Raw genomic sequence first — 27,202 nt, forward strand, 5'->3', positions numbered from 1 at the left:
CTCGCACGCGCATTTTGAGTATTCCTGACATGTCGTCTGCTATTGTCTTCCGCGCGCGCCAAGAGGAAGAAGACGAACAGCAGCCTCGATGTAATTCAGATTTTCATTATCAGCGACCTCAATAGTCGCAGCCACTTGACGTCTTCTGGTCAAATCTGATTGGCTGGAATCGATATTGAAGACTCTTCATATTCAATCTCCGACGAAACGCAATCTTCGAATCCTTGGATTTAATCATGGAGCCATTTTATTGCCAGGAGATTTGAGTAATTGGTAAATTGTATAAATGGAATATCAGTCGGGAGAAAGAGAAAGAACGCCACGGGTAGAGAATACATCTTGCAACCGGCACCCCATTTGTGTGACCATTGCTAAAAGTTTGCACTCGATTTTTTATTTAATCGACAACACAGTACAATCTGCTCTCTGACGTCTGCAATAGAATATCAACGTAAGTTTAGAACGTCATTGATGTCATTTTTATCTGATCGTCTTAATCATTGAATAGTAATTGATTCTGTCGAATCTGGGTAGTTCATTGCTTTAATGACCAGATTTCTTCCAACTGGAACATCCGATGATGGCCAACTAAATTATTTCTAAATTATTTTAACGTTCACTCTCAAAACCGTCTGACAATTATCAGAATATTGTCTTGATCATCGTCGGATACCCACGTTCGACCCATTCCGTTACTCTCCATTAATGCTGGAGAGTAACGGCATGAATTAGTCGTGGGTAATCAACGATGGGTTGTTACGCGCATTTCGGACCTTGTTGCTTCATATTTAAATTCGCGAAGTTTCATACGCATTTACTTAAATTGAAATAACTCGTGTGGCTTATGTGCGCTGTAGATACCAAACAAAGATAACATAACTGTCCAACAATGTCAAATTCTCTTGTAATATCAAAGAATAACATTTAAGTATCACATTTTTGGAAAGTTATTGATTTCCATCTTGAACTGTAAATTGCCAATTTCCGATTGCATCAGTTATACGTCTACTAGTAATATATAATCTTACTTGGGTATTGTGTTCTGTTTTTGAGAAAATAATCATGCACATGTTTATCATAATAATAAAGTAACGTTTGTCTAAATTCGTTTAGGTTACAGTTTTTTCTTAACCATTAATAAACATGAAACATATGAGTTGTTATAAAGATCCGAATCGCATTGTGCCCAATCTACTTGCAAAATTTTAACTTATTTATTATTTATGTATTTATTATGCTTCTTTAATTTTACACGTCCGTTAAAGATTTCAGTGACTCTGCACGTTAACCATATTTGATAAATAAAAAAAAATTGTTGCTAACATATATTCCTAATTATCTCAATAAAACAAACGTGTATTCTTATGTTTGTTAATGTAACGTATGTACTCAGTGACTATATTAGTCGGATATGTTTAGTTTGTTGACATTAAGAGATGGTATGAACAAGTGATGACACATAATGTAACATATTCTCTATCAGTCGTTTTTCCCACTTAATGCCCTTTTATAGTTAGGACCTGCATGGACGATTTCGCAAAAACATATAAGCGCAGGTTTGCACAACTAGTAGAAGGAAGATAACCGTGAAACAAGTTGCAATATTGAACTAATAGTTAACTCCCTTTATTCAAGTTCTTGTTAGTGGCCCACAGTTCCGCTTATGTTAAGTTTTAAAATTTAAAGCTACAACAAAACAATGCATTAACATGTTCTGTTAATAAATACATCAATTTGTTTTGTCAAGTAAACAATCGAAAGAAAAAAAATCAACTTCATTCAATCAACTTTATTTTAAACAGAGAGTTCAGTGACACTCAACAATATTAACATACCGGTACATAAATATTTACAGTTCTGTTGTTATTGTTCATGTTTTGTCGAAAGAGGCCTGGTCCTGCTCTTTTCTCAATTTAGACTTGAATCCGACCTTCATCTTGGCGGTAGTAGCGTTCCAGCTCATGACGGCTGGTTTCTCGTGTCGCCGGAACTGTCCGGTCACGACCTCTTTGTGGGCTCGTGTGATCTCTCGTCTGCTTGTTGACGGGCGGAAGGTGTTCGTGTCTATCAGGTAAGAAATACCTCCGCAGCCCATTCTGATCTCAGCCTCGCTGAGCTCTGACTCCTGTTTTGCTTTCAGCTCTTCATTCAAATCCTGAAGACTTTTATGGTTCGTATGAGACGCGCCTAAACATGTATTCGTATTAATAGTAGTAGAAGAAGTCGATCCGCTTGGCAAATCCAGTGCGGCATTTTTCTCTGGGGTGTTCCCGTCTCCAACAAATTTGTGTCTCCTGACGTTGCAAGTGTCCGGTTTCGCATATAGGGGTGGAGCCGGTACCATGTCGACAGTATTGTCTTCCGAGCCCATTAAGTTATGGCGCCTCCGTATACGCTGGTGCAAAGACTCAAGTTCTGGTTGCTCACCCTGAGTTGGAGGAGTGCGCGCGCGTGTTCGCATTTCATTGGCGACATTAGTCTTCATTTTAGGCTTCTCAAAAGTGGGCGGAGCCGGAGCAATCTGTGTCATGATGGTACATGTATTCATGTTCTTTCCTTTTTTTGCCAGATCAGATGTTCGATTTATATGATCAGATTCTGTCTTCTCAACTGAATGCTCATTCTCTTTCTTACTGCCTTTCTTCCTAGATTTCTCGCGCTCTTTTTTCTTCAGCAACTCGTGCCTCTTCAAGTCCAGTTCCATCTCCCGTTCCATTTCGGCTCTCCTGATCTCGTCTTCTTTTGCCTTCTGTTTTAGAAAACTGGTACGTGTCTTGTCTAGCCCTTGCTCTCTATCTCGCAGCACAGGGTCGTATTGTTTACTGACGTAAGAATAGCATTTCCTCACTTCCTCCACATACTGGCTATGGACACGATCGGCCGCAAACTGGCGGTCATCTTGAAACTGTGCAGGTATTTTAATGGGTTTGGGCAAAGCTTCGTTTATTTCCTGAACTGTAGATGCCGAGTAGCATTGCTGTGCAATGCTCTCCCCGAGTTGGCGCTTGATGCTTTCAGCTTCTAGGTATCGCGTCATCTGCATGGTTATACGACTTTGGTACCCATTTTTGGTCATTTCTGGTTTGCTGAATCGTGCATTGCTATTTTCTTGCTGGGTTGAGTAAAGATTAACTGGGTGTCTTACGAGTCCATTCAAGTCCGAAGGAGAGGCATTGGCAAAGCTCGATAACTTATTCAGTCCGCTCGATGCAGGGGGACTATGCCGGCTGGCGGGCGGAGTCTTAGCAGTATGCTGAGATCTAGTAGTACGTCTGTTGTATAATAAGGATAATAATAATAATAATAATAATAATAATAATAATAATAATAATAATAATAATAATAATAATAATAATAATAATAATAATAATAATGACACTAATAATGATAATGATAATGATAATGATAATAATAATAATAATACTAATAATTATAATAATTATAATAATAATCAATAATAAAGTAATAATAATAATAATATAATAATAATCATAATAATAATAAAGATAATAATAATAATAATAATAAATATAATAATAATAATAATAAATAATGATAAATTAATAATAATAATAATAATAACAACAATGAATAATAATAATAATAACAATAATAATAATTATTATTATAATAATAATAATAATGATAAAAAAAAAAATAAAAAAAAAAAAAAAAATAATAATAATAATAATAATAATAATAATTATAATTATAATTATAATTATTATTATTTTATTATTATTATTATTATATATAGTAATATTAATAACATTTTATTAGGAAGATGATGATATTATTATTTAAAGTTTTTTCAAAGCGTACTTATTTGAAGCAAAAGTCTCATTCTGTAAGACATACACTATCTTCAGAAAATAATTTTATACAATTTATTTTAACATTAATGTTGTATAAAGAACTGCTCTTTGTACATCATCGTCTACATGTGGCCAAATTACCTGTTCATTTTTGTCGACAGTTCGTTTGAAAAATTGTATTTATTTGTTCGCATATAACGAGTGAGACTACAGTCGCGTACGTTCGCGTTCAAGAAATGACGTTGCTAAGTAACGTCGTCATCAACGGCGCCATTGACTTCGTCATCAATTGCAGTCTGATCAACGACTTAAATTGACGTATATAGATTGGAACCACATCAAAATGTCGACGATAGCAGTAACGATTTCTTATTATTGAAGACATCGTATAATGTTAGAAAATAAAAATGCGCTGAAGTGTGTGTGAACATTTACTATAAATATTTGGAACAATCTCCCAGCAGCGTTGTCGTGCCATGTCCTCACATAAATGAATGTAGTGTAACTATTGTAAAAATACGGAGCTCCAATGGGGGATCGAACCCACGACCTACGAAGTGGTAGTCAGACACTCTAACCACGTCGCTGAAAAGCTAGCTCAACAGCAAGGCTGTTGTAAGTGACCTTAAATCATTACAATCCCCCTCTTAATGTTTCAAGGCCAGACATGCCAGCTACAGCATGTCACATTGACACTTTGCTATAGTGTCGACTGCTTCACAAGCGGCTCCTTGAAGCCATTAGACAGCTCACACCCACGTTCTGAATCACAGTTCGTGTTTGCCTCCTCGCCATTATTGTAAAAATACAGAGCTCCAATGGGGGATCGAACCCACGCCCCTCCGGGTTGGGAGTCAGACACTCTAACCACGTCGCTGAAAAGCTAGCTCGACAGCAAGGCTGTTGGAAGTGACCTTAAATCACTACATAACCATGCAAGAGATCTTATCTGGAGAGTTGGCACCAAGACAGCGAATGTACTTTACAAGTCTTCAAAACTAGCTTCAAATATCATTATCGTCTATGGTGATTTAAAATAAATATAACTCGTAAATTTCGAATGTAATAAAACGAGCATTTTGTATCGCGTTAAATCTATGTTACCAAACTTACCATACCACATCTAACGTTGAAATTTTGTCTATTGCTATAAGGTATATTTACTTATGGGTTCATTTTATTTGACGACATATTTTTCGAAATATTCGTTGATTTGGGGTATTAATGTTTCTTCAAGCGCGGAAGGACCTCATAAACTTCGAAATACACTCGTAAACACTCGCACGACTTCAAGTGCACAAAATGGTTTCACTCACTCCTAGCCAACGGTGATTAATACAATTAAGATACAAATCAACGGAAAACACACACACACGCGCACGCGCACGGGAACACTTGCGCACACCCACATAATAGTAATAACGCGTATAAAACAATTTGAATAATTCAAATATCGATTAAAACTTTAAATATAGAGTTGATTGATGACATTATTGAAAAAGAGTCACACAATGTTATAAACGACGCGCGTCAATAAGAACATGAAACAAATGCTTATATATATAAAATCACACAGACGTGCACAATCCATTTTCTGTTCGTCCATCCATTAATACTTATTTAAATACTGGCGGTTCTTACCAAAACACGATTTACGAATGACTGTTCGGAGCGGTTTTTAAATTTCTAGTCGTAGTTTCTAATTATGCATGACAAACACACAATCCGGAAAAGATGTAGATTATTTTTTTTATTTAAATATTTAACGGTCAAAACCCAACCACGAACACATTATTTTCCCGAACATACAGAGAGTGAATTGCAAACGAGATACGTCATGTAATACGCAGTTAGTTGAATGGCAATGAAAGTAAGGAAAGCGGGTGTGGTAATACAGATTAGGGAATTAACACAATAGGATGATATGTACTATCATCGATAACATGAGGCAAAGTTTGGTCAGACGTCAATATTCCGTCCCAGCTATATAACGGCAGCGGATCGATTATAGACGCCGGATCACTTTGTCGTATGTTATCAGATCAATCCGATTTCTTAAGTCGGACAGACAGACAGTTTACGTCAATAAAACATTATCGTGTCTTATTTCTTAAGTGGCGCTTTTAACGTATGCTCCAAAAACAATTGCTTATATTTCGTGCGCTTATATTTCGACTGACTGACAAAAAGAGGACCTTATGCGGGTATTCAAGCGAGTCGTGTGTTTAGCGTATTTCAGAATTTTGATTTGTTCCCAGACTGCTGTGGATAGGTAGTAAAACTAATTGGTTGTCCGACGTCGAACTCTGTTCACAAAGACAATTGATTATCTTCCCAACTTTAATTTAAGTACTGGCTCTACCCATAAAACAGTCTAAGTTCGTTTCTCCAGGTTTTCCCTAACAGAAATACATGGTCTTAAAACATCTTGGTACAAAAATGCTTAAGATGTTTTTTTTTTTTATTTCGTTGCAATTGTACCACTATGACGTTTGCCCAAAATGTTTAACAGCCACTAAGCAAAACCACAAAAAGGTGTTTATTGATAGCGATAATGAGAACATTGTTTCTATGTTTTAGATAAAGGTGCACTTTGAATGCGAACTATTTTTAAATATGCTATGCTCATGTTCGGAACTTCTTCCTGCATTGAATACGACCAGCTTGACAACGCGTAATCTGTCAAATATGTAAATATGATTTTAGAATATACTGATATTTATTGATATATACCACGCCCAAAAAAGGCCTTTTAACATTTAATATGCATTCTTTATTTTCTTACATCCTCAAATAGTCATTTTTTTTTAAGTGTACCTGATAATAAACATAATCGTAAACCAAATGTTGATTCATCACGTATACTGCATATTTTATAATCATCATAATAATCAAGCGGACCAGTTTACATCTGTCGCAGAGCTTGTGTAGAAATCCAAACTCATCAACAAACTGTTGAATAGTCAACGAGGTTATGACATCGCAATTGTCTTCAAATTATTAGTTATCGACTGTAACAAATGCACTATGTGCTCGATTGTTTACCTGATTGTGCACGCATTCCCGATTGCGGAGCAGAAGTGAAATTTACCGTTGTTTCCTTTAAATGGCGTGACTCTGTAATTATGTTATCTAAACTGTATTTGCTCATTCTACTCACATATTGTGAAAATGTGCATTTTTAAATAAACGAAACGAAAGACGCGATTACCATTGATTTGGCCGTGAATCGTTACAGCTTTAATGCCATTTCTGTACGCTATGTGCTGGACGCCTCCAAATTTTAAATATAAAATACTTGTTCTACCCATTAAATGGTTTAGTTTAAACCTATTTGTTTTAGCTCGATTGCATCGAAAGCCTGAGGCTTATATAAACGCTCTCGAGTCCGTTTCCTGGGCCTAGGAACGAGTACTTGATGTCTTTGGGAGGTCTAAAGAACGCTCCCGCGGGGATCGAACTTATGACCTCCCGGTCGCTAGGCGGACACCCTATCCATTACACCACGGCGACCTTTTATGGTTTAAAAATGTTTTCCTCAAAGTAATACATAGTCTTCACAAAACCTTGGTTTAAATGGCGAAATGCTTCAGATTTTTGTTATATTTTCCGTTGTTAATTGGTGAACAAACAATGATTGGGAGTTCTGATGAATAGGAGTTATACCACGAGGGCGATAGCCCGATTTTTTTAACAGCATTAAAACGATAATGAGTTGTTTACTTATAGAAAAAATAACGATAATCAGAACATGATTTCGATAATATTTTTTTGGAAAAAGCGAAATTTTAAATATATTTAACTGCGCTATTCTAATGTTCGAAACTTCTTTCAGCATTTAATACGAGTACCGGTAGTTTGACAACGCTTATTGTGTTCTGAGTGTAAAGATAATTTTAGAATACACTGTTAACTATGTTTGAAATATACCGCATAAAACGTCAATTTTACATTTACGATGCATTTTTCATGTCCTTACATGTTCATATTGTCCTTGTTGTTTACAAGTGTAACCGATAGTAAACATTATCAGTATCCTAAATGTTGATTCACTCACGTATACTACATATTATTTAAGAGTGTAACGGCACACATTGGTAATCAGAAAAGAATGATTGATTTTCCGGAGCTCTTTTTTTTCAAGCAATTTAACAAAATAAAATGTCTAAATGCGTACACAATTTAGTAATAGCAAAACTGCAAAGTTTGTCACATTTAAGTCGGTATGGGCTGACAACATTATGGGTATTTTTATTATTTTGATACAACTATATATAGTATATACTACTATGAACATGAGAGATAAAACGAGTTGTGTTTGAATATCTCTTAAGTTCATCCGTTACTAGATTTATATATATTTTTGAAAAAAATAGCATTATCATTTTAAATACGATATACTGTATAGTATATGGGTAATTAAATTATGTTCCGTTCTGTTTAAATTTTTATTTAATTTAAAGTGTAATAACTACAGAGCCATCAAAATAATCAAGTGGTCAAGTTGTATATGTTTACTGAAACTAAAGTGTTATAACTACAGAGCCATCCAAATAATCAAGCGGTAAAGTTTTCATCTGTCGCAGAGCTTGTGTAGAAATCCCAACTCATCAACAAACTGTTGAATTGTCAACGAGGTAATTTCATAGCAATTGTCTTCCAATTATTAGTTATCGACTGTGACAAAAGACACTAACATCTCGAGTATTTACCTGATTGTGCAAACATTCCTAATTGCGTTGCAGATGTTCATGTGTGCAGATGTGAGAGGCGGGAAAACCGATGCTTTTCGCCGTGAATTGTGACAACTTTAATGCCATCTTTGGTGGCTGTATATATGCCTCTTAGGCGACATAAGAAGCATTCATCGACTTGTTTTTTGGTAGTAGGCACATTCGGTTAAAGAAAGAAGCTGATAATCATGCCACCACAGTATTTGGATGTTAACCCGCAATATAAGGGCTATGGGTACAGGACACCAAATGAAGTTCGGTAAGAATATATTTTAATTACGCTACATATTTTCTGGTGGAAACATAATTTCTCAGCAAAAATTGGAACGGACAATAATATTTTCGTAATGTTTTATGATACAAAAAAGAAACATGTTGCGAAGTACTACCACGCATCATATTTATTCCGTTTTACGCAGATTCAATAAAAAAATAGTTATGAATTGTTATGGCAGTTACAAATCCATGGATCCACAATATTTAAAGCTTTATAAGGTAAATATATGCATTAAAGCTGAGGATTAAGTGAAAACGTATAAGTTCAATACATATCTGCCGTAATATTGACTAATCTGTGAAATACACAACTCTAGCGACAAAAAGTACGCGACAACAGAACAATATTGGTAATCAGCCTAACAATAGATCTATCGATTATTCGTAAATGTAATCGCAAACATGTTTTAAGCATGCATTTCAAATCTTTGTCATATGGTATCGTCTCAGTGATCCGATTTTCACAAAACTTGCCTTCAGTCGATCTGTAGTTATTACGCATAATTGTCATTTGGTTTGAGAATTTCGGACTTTATTGGGACTAGGTAAAACACGCGATGGGACTGGATGACCTATTGTAAGTTAGAAATCTTTTATTCATGTTTTTTTTTGTGAATTCTGATTAAAATGATTTTTTGGAATAATTTTTCATATCAATAGCATCATCGTAACTCACGTTTATTCAAACACGCTTTTTAATTGCCTCTGGATATCAATTTGTAAATCTCGTAGGGCGTATAAGTAAACAATCGCACGGAAATTCAACTTGTAAAACGACGCGCTATTTCAACAGTTACCTGCAGTCGGGTTCCTACTTTTCTTGTTCACGGTAACGTGTTCGATTTTGTCGTAATTAACGTTAAAGGATCAAACGATATTTGCTTTTTAGACCTAAATAAAGGAGTGATTAAAAGACAAGTGTAATTTTATTGGTAATCAGTTGGCTCATCTTTTTTCTCCGCCGGTTTTCCCACGGTATATCATGTAGAAACATTGGTATGGCAATCAATGACGGATACAACCTAGGTTGAATATTAATCATTGGTAAGTGATAATATACACACCTATATGCATTGCAGGTAAATCCAAAATTGCGTTGAGTTACTCTTTGGATTTGAGAAGATATTGACTCGCGACAGAATCAGCGGAGAAAATTTGTTTATCGATGAAAAACGGGTGGTAAATTGACTTTATTGAAAAAAGTTGTTTCAGATTCGCAAATTTTCGTTTGAGTTATGATATTTGTGAGGGAACAGTATTACTGAACATTTACCTTAGTCCAATATTGCCATTATATGTATCTTTTGACGATTTGAAAACCTAAAAATTATAAAGCGTTGCAACGCGAAACGATTGAATAATTTGGAGAGTTCTGTTGTTGTCGTTTAAATTTACGAAACTACGAAGATTGCTTATATAAGGTATAAAATACTTAAACTGTGTATACCCGGCGGAATAGCCGAGAGGGCAAATGCGTTTTCACTTCAGACTAACTCCAGGACTCCGTGGGTCACTGGTTCGAGCCTGGTACCGGCTACTTTTTTGTCCTTTTTTAATTTTATTCTTGATTTTTTACTGGAGCTTTTAAAGCGGGTATATACGATTTTGTCAAATATTTATGAATTTATATAAACTGTGTAAAAAACTTATTATATATATATATTTCAATATAAATTAAAAAAAAAGTTAAGAAGAACATGTGTCGAAAAATGCGAAATAAGCCAGATGTTTAATTCTGAAATTGAAAACGGCTGAACAGCCGAATTCGCCAGCATGTATACCATACATGTACGATGTGCATCTAAACTTACGAGGGGTGTTCCAGAAGTTTGTGGATTTTCGCTACAACTTTCATTTGGTAACATAAATGGACAAACAAATAGCATGTTAAGAATATTTCGTCCTTTCCAAATCTACTCTCCAAATATCATGGAAATACATAACACAATAAATATATATCAGAGATTTAAACATGTGCACAATGCGCACACCGACGCACGTGTAACGTTTCTGTTCAACGTCAATGACGTTATGAAGTTAACAACTGTCAACTCTTTTCCACATAATCACCTCCAACGCGAATGCACTTTATGTGTCGGGAAATCCACTTGTCAAAAGTGTCTCTATGCCAGCCAGCGTCAAAAGACGACACGATTCGCTTTGCTGCAACTGTAACTTCCTGTTTACTTGCAAAGCGAAAATCGCGCAACTGTGATTTAACTTCCGGGAAGACGCGGAAGTCCATAGGGGCCAAATCCGGGCTGTAAGGAGGACATAGGCGCTGTAACGTGAAATTTGCCGTAAATTCTGTTTATCAACGACATTTAAACCAAATTTAAATTCGCGTAACGCTCATACTTATGATAAAATACACGCGTGCGCCGCATGTCGTTACTGAGGTCTTCATGGCAACGCGTTTCGAACGCGCTTTATGGAATTCATGCATTTTTAGCTTATATATAAAGTCCGTGATAATTGGTTTGTATAATATGTAAATGTCATTGACTTTTACCAGCAAACTAATAAGTTATAGCGTAAATCCACAAACTTCTGGAACACCCCTCGTAGTTTAACGGTTTATAATACAAAGACGAAAGCTTCGGTTATTGTAGGAAAATATGTACGTCACTATCGGCTCGGGGCGCTAATTTGTCTTTGCTGCATTTTATGAAATTCGGCTTTAATGTATAATTTTTCTTGCCTATTTTGTGTTATTGTAACATATTTTATCAATATATTACAATTAAACACATATAAAAAATCGTATATACCCGCTTTAAGATCCAATGTTAACATTTATCAATATAAAGCATTTAATGACAAACTTCAAAATATGCCAAAATCTATGAATAGGCCCCTTTAAATAGCATGCTGATTTTTAACAAAAAAATAAAATCTGGTTTCATTTAAGAATGGCATCGGGTTTCGGAGCGCCGATAGATGACAACGTGGATGTGTCTGCGGGAAAATATTTCAATACGGACATTCCGGTAAGTCTCCGATAAGTTACGGACATTCCGGTAAGTCTCCGATTAGTTACGGACATTCCGATCAGTCTCCGATAAGTTACGGACATTCCGGTAAGTCTCCGATAAGTTCTCAAAATGGACGTTGAGATGTTTGCAATGCTACTGATTGTGAACAGGATGTTTGACAATTTTAAGCAATCTTTATGATGGTTTGTAATTAAAGCAATGTGAAGAAGACTACGATGTTGTGATGGTGATTTTTTTGTTCATGATGATGATTGTTATGCTGCTGGGGATGCTGATACTGCTGATTGATTGGTTAAATGACTGCCTGATAGACTGACTGTCTGACTGAGTGCCTCTATGACGGACTGATTGCCTGCCTGTCGGCCTGCCTGCCCGCCCGCCCACACGCCCGCCCGACCTCCCGCCCGCCCGCCCGACGGCCCGAACGACCGACAGCCCGACCGGTCGACCGACTGTTCATCACAACATTGTCCTCGTCACATAATATTAATATTGTTTTATCTATTTTCTAAAATCGAATTGAATGGAGATCCTCCCCTAATGTCAACAGATCGGAAAACGCCCAATTGACGATGCTGACTTACACAACCAAAGGAAACGCCGTCGTTCTCAGAGTTGTGAGCTGACGTCAGACGACACCAATGACGTCAGAAATACCACGTCAATATCAACCATCATCAAAGCTGTCGAACGCCTGTCCACGGAGCCCAGACTCGTTGCTGACGGGTCACGTGAAAACGTACTGACCACCACTGTTGGAAAACACAATGATTTGAATGCTATAACACCACAAACGGTAATAAATTAAGTAATTACTCGTAAATGTAATTATTGTGTCGAAATATTCTTATACAAAATTATACATTCTTGAAATCTAAATCTTATGTATTCGTTTAAGTTAGCATAGCTTATATATTTATGTCCTATTTAACAAGATGTCAGATGTACTCAACGGCGTATACAGAAACCAGATTGATCACCTGACTATCGTAGACTGCAGATACCCGTATGAGTACGATGGTGGACATATCAAGGTATGAGAGCAATCTGATTGAACAATTACATAATATATGTAAAACCAACAGTCCGTTTCAGAGGAAATCACTGTGAATGGTTACAAACAAACGAAGACGGGGTGTTGCTTTAAGATTGGTTGATATATTTATTAAATACCATGACTCCGCATAGAAGAAAATAACATCGGACTTATTTTATTGAATTACGTCACCAATACCAATTTCAGATACATGTTGACGCTTTGAAAGCATTCGTTTTATACCACAGGGGGCCATCAACTTGTATAATAAGCAAGCCATCAAGGAGTTTCTTGACAACACCGTGACGTCACCAAACAAGAATCACGTGATCATCTTCCACTGCGAGTTCTCCACAGAACGAGGTCCTAAACTGTACCGCCTTCTTAGATCACTAGATCGAGAACTCAATGCGGAATTGTACCCGAGATTGAACTTCCCGGAAATGTACCTACTCGAGGGCGGATACAAAGAATTCTTCCAAACGCATAAGGTATATTTAAATATAACAAAAAAAAAATAACGAAACAATCTAAAAATAAAAACATTAGTTGTTTTTCCGTAATTATAATTGAGAGTTAAGTTGATGGATCTAAAACATTGTCAAATCACTGAAGATGAATGAAGTTTTCCTTTAGAAAAGTTTCCATTTAAATGCGTCACCATTTGTTCCAGGAACACTGTTTTCCTCAGAGTTACATGCCCATGCTTCACAAGAAACATTCCGAGGATCTACGTCACTTCCGGGTTAAGTCCAAATCCTGGGCGGCGGGGGACAAGCCACGTCAGAAGTCACGTGTAAATGGGAGTGGCACGAGACTTTGCTTCTAAGCGTCCATTATGATTCATGGTGTAAAAGTTTTGTTAAGATATTAGTATGGAATATATGCTATGCGTCTGTGATATTGTTTATACTGTTAACGTTGTATTGTTAATGTTTTAAACTTATGTGAACATATCCACATTTATCGTAAAAGAACTGTGCATAATGGTGGTATGATAGTTTAAATTATTTTGCTCTATTATAAATGTATTTATTTTATTTCAATACTTTATGTGTGCAATAAAGCTGATTAAAATGATGTCCGTTTAATGTTAAAATTGGTGCTTCGGTAAAATGTGGATCAAAGGACATGTGGAAAAAATGCAAACGTGTAAAACATGTTGCATATGAATCACATAACAACCGAATAATAAAAAATCAACATTTTATACGAGCCGCGTTCTGGGAAAACGGGGCTTATTGCATGTGCTTAAAGTGTCCTGTCATATACGCCAGTGCAGTCCGGCTAGGCTAATCTTGAACGGCATTTTCCTACGTTAAGGGTTATTTCGTTTAAAAGGAAATCTATTCTCAACAAAAATCCAGTAAAGGTGGAAAGTGTGGTCCATGTTTGGCCTGAGCGGACTGAAAAGACTAATCTCGGAGGACCCTTAACGCTCATGCAGCCCCGATTTCAGAGCGAGGCTCGTATGCATAATGCTGGCTGTCAATTCATACGTCATTGACAGAGTTTGTAGTCTGTGCAACAACCCAAGCGTTAACATTCGTGCCAACAAAAGCGAACATCAATATCATCATTTATCATACCACCGCATTGATATCTGCCTGATATAACGTTGCCTGATATATATTTTTATATCATGGTCAACAGGAAGTTCTTATATCAGTCAAGGTTTGGAGTTACGTTGGATTTGCAATAAAGTTAACAATTTCTATCAACATGAATCAGATTCAACAAACCAAACAATTTGATACCAAGAAGCAAGTACGTACATATTTTATTATAGTTTAAAGTCATACGTCACAAAAACGTTTATTTTTTAAAAATCACTACATCCCGCACTACAGAAGATAAATGACGTCATCGATGGGACAATGAATCTTAAATATCGATATAGTCATTACACTCGCGAGTGTTGCACAGAAAGTCAAGACAAATGATAACTGTATGCTAATCCTCAACTATTTCAACAAACGATTTAACACGCTTATGTCAATATTGACACCATCCTCAAAACGTCAATTTCAATACACATCTCCAAAATGGCGTCGCCAAACTATTCGATGAAGTGAGTTCTTCGATTAAATTTGTCGCTGCAGTCCATCCCTGATCTCCAATTTAAAACGTTTATAATTAAAGCGGGTGAACTCTTCCCATTCGTAGCGCAAACAACTTTTTTCCTCTATACAATATTTATGCCCCCTTTCGAAGAAGAGGGGGTATATTGTTTTGCACATGTCGGTCCGTATGTCCGTCCGTATGTCCGTATGTCCGTCCACCAGATGGTTTCCGGATGATAACTCAGGAACGCTTAGGCCTAGGATCATGAAACTTCATACGTACATTGATCATGACTGGCAGATGATCCCTATTGATTTTCAGGTCACTAGGTCAAAGGTCAAGGTCACGGTGACCCGAAATAGTAAAATAGTTTCCGGATGATAACTAAAGAACGCTTATGCCTAGGATCATGAAACTACATAGGTACATTGAGCATGACTGGCAAATGACCCCTATTAATTTCGAGATCACTAGGTCAAAGGCCAATGTCACGGTGACCCGATATAGTGAAATGGTTTCCGGATGATAACTCAAGAACGCTTATGCCTAGGATCATAAAACTTCATAGGTACATTGATCATGACTCGCAGATTACACCTTTTGATTTTCAGGTCACTAGGTCAAAGGTCAAGGTCACGGTGACCCGAAATAGTAAAATGGTTTCCGGATGATAACTCAAGAACGCTTATGACTAGGATCATGAAACTTCATAGGTACATTGAACATGATTCGCAGATGACCCCTATTGATTTTCAGGTCACTAGGTCAAAGATCAAGGTCATGGTTACTCAACTTAGAAAAATGGTTTCCGGATGATAACTCAATAACGCTTACGCCTAGGATCATGAAACTTCATAGGTACATTGGTCATGACTCGCAGATGACCCCTATTGACTTTCAGGTCACTAGGTCAAAGGTCAAGGTCACAGTGACTTGACACAGTAAAATGGTTTCCGGATAATATCTCAAGAAAGCTTACGCCTAGGTTAATGAAACTTCATAGGTACATTGATCATGACTCGCAGATTATCCCTATTGATGTTCAGGTCACAAGGTCAAAGGTCAAGGTCACAGTGACCCGAAACAGTAAAATGGTTTCCTGATGATAACTCAAGAATAATAAGGTCAAGGAGTATGAAACTTTATAGGTACATTGATTATGACTGGCAGATGACCCCTATTGATTTTCAGGTCACTAGGTCAAAGTTGAAGGTCACAGTGACAAAAAACGTATTCACACAATGGCTGCCACTACAACTGACAGCCCATATGGAGGGCATGCATGTTTTACAAACAGCCCTTTTTAAAATAAGCGATTATTCGTGTCGTCTTTTCGAACGCCGTTGCTACATGTATGTCAACGTGTAAAAGCCGGATCAGCAAAATCAGCGAGGATCCACACATTTTAAATATAAAAAATGGATTGTTTTGCAGATTTATTAGGAAAATGTGGTATGATTAACAAAAAAACAGGTTACTGTCCCATCGTTTTGTAATATATCAGGCTCGGCACGAATAAAATAACGGCTCGGCAAGCCTCGCCTTTATATTATTCTCAGCCTCGCCTGATATATTACAAAACGATGGGACAATTACCTATTATTCACTACATATACACGTCGTGCAATGACAGGTGCTGTTCGAGCAATATTTACAAATCACGAGATAAGTGTGTATTGAACCATCGAACATTGGTTACCTGTCATGAAAATCAATGAAGGAATATATTTAAACGACAGCATGCAACTTTTACAGTGCGTAAAAACTAGCAGGTTGTACCAATGAAACGCACAAAAACAGAATGTGAGAAAAGAGGTATTGGCGTGTTACAACTTGAATACTATTTCAACTTGTATATGACTTGTCAACTAACATGCAGTACCGGTATATAAGATTCACACTTAAGTAATCTATGCTGAGTTATTCCCTCATCAAACTAGATTATAAGTGTCTTGTTCTGAAAAACTGGGCATAATGCATGTGCGTAAAGTGTCGTCCCAGATAAGCCTGTGCAGTCCGCACAGGCTTATCAGGGACGACACTTTCCAAGGAAGTCCCTCCTATCCGAAAATCAGGTTTAGGCGGAAAGTGTCGTTCCTGATTAGCCTGTGTGGACTGCACAGGCTAATCTAGGACGGACACTTTACGCACAGGCATTATGCCCAGTTTTCTCAGAACTATATTATAAGAAGCAACCCACAAAACCAGCGCGTCGCAAGAAGGCACTATCGTAACTATCGTGTGTGTGCATATGAGCCTAGTTTGCATATGCGTAAAGTGTCATCACAGATTAGCCTGTGCAGTTCGCACAGGCGATTCATGAACGACACTTTCAGCTTTTATTAAATTGTGTGTCTCTTCATAAAAATATCCAGTCAATGCGGAAAGTGTCGTCCTGGATATGCCTGTGAGAATTCCGTAGTCATATCTCACACGAACCTCAACTCTCATTGATACAGCCCCGTTTTCACAGAGCACGTTTGGTACACAAACAAAACACTATCGTGTGACATGAAGAACACATAAAACTGGCGTTCGAAAATGTAAGATACTATCAAAATATGATTTGACAAGTTAAGTACCCATCGCCAATAAATATGTCACACACACAACTTGCATGTATCAAGAAGACATATTCCGAATCAACTTCTGACTAGTAATACACTCACAAATATAGCAAGTTAGGTGACAGATACCTCAACAACTAGCATTTGATTGGTGCTTACTCAAACACATTGTGCTCGGATAACTTCAAATAATGTTCACAACATAACTAGCATGTCACAAATAATGTTCTTATAACACTAGGGCGTGACATGTATAAGTTGTGGTAACAGTACTCTTGAGTGTACCCTACTTCTAGTAAATAAACAAACCCAACACTATGGTTGGACCACTTATAAATGAAATAACCGAAGCATTATTTTATACGTGTCTGTATTTGAATGTTAAACTGTCCAGAGCTATACATTACATATATTAAAATATATTTAGGCACAATTAGGGCACTAATGCCGATTTAATGTAAATACCAAATTAAAATAATAAATGTGTGCACGTGTACTTTAAATATTTCACGTAAAAGTGATCTCTAAATTTAATATAAACCTATGTGTGCAGAGGCGTATCCAGAAAATTTTCAGAGGGGGGCTCAACAGGGGAGGGTGCGGGAGGGGTGTCCCCTTCCGTCGTCGATTTTTTTTTTGAAATTGCACCTTGAAGTGATGCGATTTCCTGCTATCTAATCAGCATTTTGCATGATAAAAGTGCATGTGAAACAAAAAAGAACTTGAGTTTACACATCAAGTGTGACAGAAACACGGACAGACAGACACACGGGGGTTAATCAAATGTCTCTCAAACCACTAAAGTGGTGGGAGACATTATCTTTATTCATAACTTTTTTAACGGAGTTAGATGGGTGGACCTCCTATTTAACCTTGTTGGATATCCTACTAGGTCAACTTAGGTACAACATTAAAATGTTTATGTCCATGTCCCTATCAATGGGAATAGCTGGGAATAACAATGTGCAACAGAGCCCTGAAGGGAAGTAGGTGGGTTGGGTACACCTTTCCACCTAGCCTGCCATATAAAGTGCAACTCGGCAGGGAGGGACTGAGGGGAAGGGAGATCATCATTGAACCATTCAAGTTCACTAGCACTGACAGGAGGGGAGCACATTTGTTCAGGTATAAACTTCAATCCCATGGCTGCCTTAGTCTGCAAATCATTGAATTGGGTGTCCATTTCGTTCACAAAAGTGTCAACAAAGGGAGTCGTTAAGTTTCTTGTGTAGTTTAATTCGGGTGTTGCTGCCTCGATGTTGTCTCGCTTTAAGAAAATGATTTAGTTTCATATAGCAAAGTAATTCTTCATTTTTGAGTCTTTTAATTTTAAAAACTATGGATGAACATCAAAGCAGTTAGCCCGATTTGTAAAAAAACAAAATCAAAACAAAAAAATAATTGCCATTCATTAAGTGTGCAGTTGAATTTCACTGGCAATAACTTGTTCCTCAAAAGGATTATCACTCTAAAGAGCTAATACCAATTAAATTCATCAAAGAAATTACCGAGAAAATAATAATGATTGTCCATTGCGTTCGTCTAAACTCTTTAATTGCTACACATTGAAAGATTGTTTTTCTCAAGTTTCATGCGACAGCCATTTGTAAACATTTATCTACAGCTAAATGTATGGATGAATTTCATTAGTTGACTGTATCTTTTTCAGCCAATCAAATAGCGCAGGTTATTACTTACAGTCAATGAAGCGTGCACTTTAGCTGACGAAGGTTAGATCGTCTGTACACATGCCTGGGGGCTAATCACACAAATCGACAGCTGTTTATGGCTTAATTAGGGACAAATGACAGGAAATACACAAGTGGATTGAAACTGTAAGGGGCTCATTTTTATTAAAAATCGTGTCTAGCCAGCCAGCTGGGGGGCTTTAGCCCCCTAGCCCCCCACCTAAATACGCCTCTGGTGTGGGTCTCTCAATTAGATTTACGTGAATGAGGGGATCATTTGTGTTAACACATTTTATTGTCAAACGAGTATTTAGTGCTAAGTGTTCATGAAATATTTAAGCTCACTAAACAACACGAGTTCCTACTAAATACCGTGTATATTGACAATTGATTTTGAAAACTGCTCAGTATATTCACGATATTCTCGTGGGATGATTGCAAAATATTGAAATATTATTGTTCATTTATTTGATTGGTTAAACGTTTGCTACTTATGTGTCCACAATTCTGATTGGCTTACTGCTTATGGAATGTCTCATCTGTTCATCAATATGATTGGTTGTTGAACCTTTATAATTGTCATCTTCACTTTCAAAATATTAAATAAGCACAGTTTGGGATGTTGTTGAGATGTTTTACTGAAAGAAATTCGTAAGGTATGTGTCGATATTACTATTATATACCTTATATTTGTTCTCATCATTTGTTTAATTGTTACCGGAATAATATTTTTTTAAAGAAACGATTGCTTGTGTGCAGTTTAGGCATTTGCTATTCAAATAATACATTGGATGATAATATTTTCTGCAAATTTTTTATTTTGCTAGTATGGATATTTCACCTCCGACTTTGTTCCAAAATGTTTTGGCAGCAAGTCCAATAATTTACTCTGTACTGTTCCATATTTGTTACTCTCGAGTCCGTTTCTCGAGAGGACTCGAGAGCGTTTCAATAAGCCTGAGGCTTTCGATGCAATCGAGCTAAAAGAAATAAGTTTAAACTAAACATATTTGTTACTAACGTTCGAGTAATAACTGTCTCTTAATGTTCTATTATGGAATCAAATTATTAGGCACTTTATAGTCTACCAAATAAAATGGAAGTGTTTTTTCAGATCAGTTATTTCAATTGAAATTACAAATGTAAACTCGCATATTTACAACGAACCATTTTTCCCTAAAACACCGTTAATTAAATCTGGTTAAATACGGATTATTAAATGATTATTAGTCGACTCTGCAGACTTTGCAGGCAAGAGGTTACCTTTAAATTAAGTTCTTTTTGCACTTACTGGTACATCAAATTTGTAAGTGGACACTTTCGCAAAGTCAAATGTGTATCTATCTCTCGGTAAATGTGCTTGGCCCCTCTGGGGCTTTGTCGCACAATTGTGAACTATGTACTATTAGTTACAGTTAGTAAATGACGGTGTATGGGATATACGGTATTTAATTACTGAGGGTGTATATCCCATACACCTTCAGTTACTAACGGTGTAACGATTATATCTCAACCGACTACTCGGGTTACTCGGGTAGTATGGAAATTACTCGGTGTATCGAAAATACTCCATGGGCACGTGACCGCTCTAAGCCAATCGGAATAGGTCATTCTTGTAGGAGGTGAGATATACGCTTATCCTCTCTACTCCATAAGAACTGCCTGAAATATTAAGTAACATGTTATTTAAGTTGGAATAATTTCTGATGTCTTTTTTTTCCCGCCATCAGTTCGTGATGGATGCTAACACCAGGATTTTCGAATGTTTTGATACGGTAACCGGACTTGCACTGAGGTAAGTATACGGTGAACTGCGCAAGGTACTTAGAGATGGTGTGTTCATACAGTAATTTTGAAAAGAACATGTGGAACAAGATAGCGTCTGTTGATGTGACGATGTAATCTTTTAAAGATTACCGGTACTTAACATTGATGATCACAGTTTCTACATTTGTCGAATATTGTTGTATCGTGGTTATAATCGACTTTCATACGACATCTTATGTGGCATTGTCATGCAAGGAATATATATACATATACATAAAAATAGAACCAATTCGTGCGCATGGCTAATAAAATGGTTAAACAGAAGTAAAGGTTTTACCTATTCTATTTTATATTTCGCACTTTTAAAATTCCTTTCTTTAAGTGTCTGCAAAAATTCCGGTTTGCACGACTATAAAATTAAATCTTATTAAATGACACGCGACTATTTTCCATAAGAACTCTCTTAGATAAGTGAAACAATTGGTTGGCGGAAACTAACTTTAAAAGATTCCGGAAATATTGAAATATACATCTGCATTTAAGTATCGCATTAAACGGCAAGAATCGACCGGGCACATTTAATTGATGTGAAAAAAAATCATGACAAATATTTCTACTTCCATCTTTGCTATGATTCTAGTTAAACCAGGGCACTTGTCAGTTACGAATGTGTGAACTTGGTTGTAGTAGACCGAATAAGCAGGATTGGGGAAGATACGAAAAGCCTTACCGACTGCCGTCATTTTGACTACCCTTTTCAAGGACGCAAATCCAACTAATAACGCAAATACCAATTAATCTATGAAAAAAATAAATACTTATTGTAATAAATTTACTATTTTAATATTTAACATAGCAGTGTTCCCGGATGACGCTACCCTTCCCGAAGCTTCTTTAACGGTGTCCGGATAACGTCCACTTCCCCTAAGCGACAGCGCTGTTCAAAGATGACTCGCCCTTTCTTGTGTCAGCAACGATCCCTCTGCCCGCCCGACCTACGCGCGGAGTAAGACGCCCTTTCGAAGTTACAACGACAAGTCATTTGATTACCCCCACCTTGAAAACGAAAGCAACCATAACTGCGACGAAAGAGTACATTTTTATTATAAAATGGCAAAACGGAGGTACAAGTTAAAACATTTTCATTCTTTTTACTATTCCGTACTGTAATACGTATTTACTGTTTCCATTTCATATTGTGTAACGAATGTCTCCGGATCCTGATCCCTGGCTAAAGATTATCCCCCCCGTGATCCAAAGAGTGTCGGCGAAAACATTACAGTTTCCATCGAGGTTTTTTAACTGTCGTGTATTCTTAAATGACACGCCACTTTATTGCGCACTAAGGCTTTGAGAATAATCACTTAAACATTGCTCCGAAAATACATAATATCATTCATGTCTGCATTTATGTAACTGATGTCATTAAAAATATTTATACATTTTACTTCCATTGATTTAACTTCCATTCACCCCCACCCCCCATTTCAATATCTAAAATTCAAGCAGAGCAATTGTCAATATGTGCACTTGCTGCTCGTAGACGCAGCTTGACCGGGGATAATAAGTGTAGCAGAAATATGATTATACTTTTGTTCAACAACGTTAATCCAACAAACCAATAAACAAGTATCCATTTATGTACGTAACCAGTAATGTTCGCATTACTTTAAACTTTTGAAACAAAAATAATTTTTCTCATAGAGGGCAGCGTTCCCGGATGATGTTACCCTTTCCCGAAGTGACTTGAACGATGCTGGATAACGTCCACTTCCCCGAAGCGGCAGTGACGTCCTTACATGACGACTAGCCCCTTCACGTCGTGCGCAGTGACGACCAACCTTCCTGTCCGACGCCCCTTGAAGTTGCACCCAGTTGTCCTCTGGATTATTCCATCCCCTTTCTCCAAATGGCACCTACCATAAGTTTTCGGCGTTCTCCATTTCCAAGGCGACACTGTTGGTTACTATGGAGCACCATTTATGCATGGTCTGGTATGTAGTTACTTACATAACATAATTACTGACAAATGAAAGTGTACCATGGGAAACATGCGTGGTTAAACCGAGGTATTACTTAAATCTATTTATTCTTTCTTTTATACTTTGTACTTTAGAAAGTATTTTTTGTTTTCCAATTTCATATCGTTTGCCGTATCCTGAGCCCAGAATAGATGGTGGCCACCCCGTGTAGTCCATAACAGTGTCGGAGAAAATGACAGCTTCCATCAAGGTTTTTAAATGTCAATTATAAACACGCGACTTTTTCCATAGAAAATTAAGAAAATCGTTTATACATTTGATGTGCAATAAATGCTTGAAATAAATGAAAGTTTCGGATTAAAACTATAATTAAAACAAGTATCGCCCGGCCAAATGACAACTCATGAAAACATTTTCTACTTCTAATTTCCCCCCAACCCGTTTGCAATAACACTAAATCAAAGCAGTTGTCAGTTACCGATATGGGCACATTGTACTTGTAGAGCAACTAAGCAAGCCCTGGAACGCTATGAGTGATTGACCTAACTGGCCGCTCTAATTTTTATAACAGTTCTGTTGAACTTGAAATCCACAACCAACAAATACCCATATAACTGCATATGCAGCCATGATCGAATTGTTCATACTTATAAAAAACATACATTTGCAATACAGCAACGGTTCCCGGATGACGCTGTACTTTCCAGATGTTGCAACAACGGTGCCCGGATAACGTCTACTTCCCCGAAGCATCAGCGGCGCCCATAGATGAATCGCGCTTTTTCCATAGCGGCAGCGACGTTCTCCATCCCCGCCCGACCGTCGCGCGAGTGAAGACGCCCCTTCCGAAGCTGCATATATACGCCAATGGATTATTCCACACACATCCCCTTCCAAAAACGACAAGAGTATTTTTTTTCAAATTCACGTAAAAGATTTTTCTGCGCTGAAAATCCCTAGCAAGTAACCGATAGTAATACATCTTATCGCTTTTGGGTTTTATATACAGTTTGCATTGACTCATCGGACGATGCGACTTGGTGGTTCAGATCTTTAATTATAAATCGCGTTATTTATTTACAAGGTTGTAGTTCTTGACCAATATTTACTTGTATGTATTGCGTGTATCTTGGAAAATGTCTAATTATTAATGTATAACAGCAAGGTGCCCGGATGACGCCTCCATTTCCCGAAGCTGCATCAACGGTGCCTGGATAGCGTCCACTTCCCTAAGCGACAACGAAGTCCTTAAAATCACACCCTTTTTTACGTCGCCCCCACCGCTCCCGACCCTCGGGAAGACATGCCTATCGAAGCTGCAAATGTATGTACACTTGATGTAGTTTGTTTTTATTCAAATACACAAGGTCTACGCTGAAAAGCTCTTGCAATTACCCGGTAGACAAAGTATCGGTTTGGATTTTATAACGCAAGCGTTTGCTTGAATCGCAAAAGGTTATTCAACTATGTGTTTTGGATCTACAACAACCCGATTATTAACTCAATTGATATGGTTGTATATGTATTAAAATACAAGTACAGACGAACCAAATCATCACCATACGGACGACCTGTGGTGACCTCCGATGCAATACCAATCCACGTTTACTTCTTGGACCATTCTACAGTGCACCAGGAGTGAAGTCCGATCGAATCCATGTATACTACATGCAGTTTGTAAATACATTCAAAATGAGCATTTGGACTTCTTGAACGCAGCAATCGTAGCTGCGACTATTACATGCGACCGGTAACGTTTAATTAAAATACCCCCACCCCTTATTGTCTACCAGCTCTGTTTTACTAAAGTATTTTTATTAGTCTAGCAGTTAGTCCTCTTCCTGTATAAGATTAAGTCACTTAATGTAATGTAAAATAACATTTTATTTCAATTTTCTGAATTATTGTATACTTATGATCGCCGTGTATTCTAATTTGCTTGCGCCCTTTTCTGCCTACCGATTCGTCTTCTTTCAGCATTGAACTACAGCACAACACACGCGGCTTTAAGGTTACATCCTTTTGGAACACATGTATTTGAGCACCCTTGGTAAGTAGGTGCATATCCAACTTCAATCCAAGGTAAGTCGATATTTCACTTTCAAACCTGTTTTCGTCGGGACGCTCTTCTTTACGGTGGGATAAAGGTGACATTCACTCTCTTTTTAAATTGCACTCCTCTTTTTTTCTATCTCGTGGCCACGAGTTAGCTTAGTCGGGATCTCGAGATGGCTATGTCGTGGCCACGAGATAGAAAAAAAGAGGAGTGCAAAACTAAAAAGGAGTGCAATTGAAAAAACTGCCGCTGCTGCCGCTGCTGGGACGTTTTCATTGGCCGATTAATTTGAAGGAGCAAGATAGTATTTGATTGGCTGACTAAATAGTGGCCACGAGTTAACTAAGTCGGGATCTCGATCTCGAAATTCTCTCCTCGTTTGTTTAATGCACCTTCCATTATTTACTCTACCGCTCTTTTTTTAACTGCACTTCTCTTTTATTTAGTTTTGCACTCTTTCTATCTCGTTGCCACGACAGCTATCTCGAGATCCCGACTTGGCTAACTCGTGGCCACGAGATAGAAAAAAGATGGAGTGCAATTTACAAAAAGAGTGAATGTCACCTCTATGCCACCGTACTACTTACCTAGGAATGTTGCTAAAGTAGTGATAACAGAATAAATGTTTTGACAAAATTAATTTCGCTTTTAATACGCTTTTAATACTTGATTGTTTCTTTTCTTTTGCCAACGTTTATTATTACAAAAATTCCGATTCCTCTAAGCAATTTTTACATTGATTAAAAGTGTCATATTTACAATTTGTTATAAATTATTCTTTTCTTGCTGCATTTTTTTTCTTTTTCAGGGTGTGTTTCCGGTAGTGTGACGCGTCTTTTTGTGTTGATTGGAATGTACCCGTTCCCAACACCGCTGACCAGCACTGTCGCTAGGCAACGACTGCCAGGCCACATTGCTGTCAGTACATAGCCTCTCCACTACAAGCCCTATGCATTGCCGCCACGTGGCAACACACGGTAACTGGATGCCAATGGGCTCCAGGCTGAAATGCAGGGGACTCGGAGGAGGTTTGGCCCCTAGATGTGGTGCACTGGTCCGCAATTGTGTGGAAATAACCGGTCAATCACAAACCGAACCCCCAGCTATGGGCAAATAGCATTTTATTTATATAATTGGCGTTATCAAGTCATTTAATCAGTCATTCCGTCGGTAACAAACTGTTTATGGCTCAGTATCTCGCGAGACTATAACAGATATGAACATGAAACTTCATGATGTAGATATTGATGAGATGTGCCATGCACAAGAAACATAACCATAGACTTTTACAAAATAAAAAGAGTAATCAACCGTTGTTTTTGTATGATGTAACTTCATGGCTATAACTCGGGTAAGCTACAAGATTCCAACATTAAACTTTATGGGACAATTTCAATGTATCAAATGTATCAATGTAGGGGCCACTTTAACGAACACATCTTTTTTGGATTATACCGATATCAAGGGATTTCATACCACTATAAACTTAATTAATTTGGCTGGGGATATCAAACTAATTTGCTTGTTTTATGGTGTTACATTTAAAACATACAAGTTTTAGTTTTTCTTAATATGTATTTGCTTTTCTAAAACCTTTTTATTTTAAGATGTTCAGTCTAATTTCAGAGCCTTTGCGTGATTGCCGAACGCTTTCAGGCCCTTTATCAATGACAGGATTTGTCAAGATTACAAAAACCGTTCAACAGCCGCACTTAAAATGGTTATCCATCCCAAAACTTGGTGACGTCCGCAACTTCATGGCGTCTACACAGCCCTAACATGCCCCGCCACCGATGCTGTCTTGTTTCGCTTTGATTTATGATTGGAATACAAAAACTCGAATAAAACAGATTTGAACTAAATTGTGTTTTCCTAGTTTTTACGCCCCCGGTAGGAGGGCATATAGCGATCGTCCGTCTGTCCGTCCGTCCGTCTGTCTGTCAGTCTGTCCGTCTTTCCGTCACACTTTGCGCTTAGGTTTCGAAAAATGCTCACAACTTCTATGTCCCTTGAGATATAACCTTCATATTTGGTATGCATGTGTATTTGGACAAGGCATTTCCATACGCACAAAAATATACCCCTGTGACCTTGACGTTGAACTTTGGGTCCGCGTTTAGGTTTCGAAATCTGCGTTTAGGTTTCGAAATCTGCGTTTAGGTTTCGAAAAATGCTCATAACTTCTATCAAGCGTTTATAGGGGGCATAAGTCATCCTATGGT

General features: G+C 37.4%; 2 protein-coding genes and 1 long non-coding RNA gene across 9 annotated transcripts; 2 read left to right on the plus strand and 1 right to left on the minus strand.

Moving 5' to 3' along the window:
- Positions 1–1,774: 1,774 nt before the first annotated feature.
- LOC127870878 (uncharacterized) lies at positions 1,775–4,082 on the minus strand. The gene is made up of 2 exons (XM_052413454.1): positions 3,957–4,082; positions 1,775–3,272 (listed from the first exon to the last, which is right to left on the minus strand). The coding sequence occupies exons 1-2, from the start codon at positions 4,007–4,009 to the stop codon at positions 1,871–1,873; spliced, it is 1,455 nt and encodes a 484-aa protein (XP_052269414.1). The 5' UTR covers positions 4,010–4,082; the 3' UTR covers positions 1,775–1,870.
- Positions 4,083–12,376: 8,294 nt separating this feature from the next.
- LOC127870895 (M-phase inducer phosphatase 1-like) lies at positions 12,377–13,922 on the plus strand. The gene is made up of 4 exons (XM_052413479.1): positions 12,377–12,616; positions 12,756–12,854; positions 13,105–13,347; positions 13,530–13,922. The coding sequence occupies exons 2-4, from the start codon at positions 12,756–12,758 to the stop codon at positions 13,683–13,685; spliced, it is 498 nt and encodes a 165-aa protein (XP_052269439.1). The 5' UTR covers positions 12,377–12,616; the 3' UTR covers positions 13,686–13,922.
- Positions 13,923–19,698: 5,776 nt separating this feature from the next.
- Positions 19,699–26,842, plus strand: LOC127870901 (uncharacterized). 7 transcript variants are annotated; one of them, XR_008044979.1, is made up of 7 exons: positions 19,701–19,831; positions 20,906–20,970; positions 21,799–22,235; positions 22,647–23,174; positions 23,632–24,248; positions 24,462–24,674; positions 24,902–26,842. It is a non-coding gene; the product is annotated as an uncharacterized LOC127870901 (long non-coding RNA). The 7 variants fall into 7 exon arrangements; XR_008044976.1 differs by having other exon boundaries at positions 19,699–19,831; positions 20,906–22,235; XR_008044978.1 differs by having other exon boundaries at positions 19,715–20,970.
- The last annotated feature ends 360 nt before the right edge of the window (positions 26,843–27,202 follow it).

The sequence above is a fragment of the Dreissena polymorpha genome, chromosome 3, assembly GCF_020536995.1.
Source record: "Dreissena polymorpha isolate Duluth1 chromosome 3, UMN_Dpol_1.0, whole genome shotgun sequence".
NCBI lineage: Eukaryota > Metazoa > Mollusca > Bivalvia > Myida > Dreissenidae > Dreissena > Dreissena polymorpha.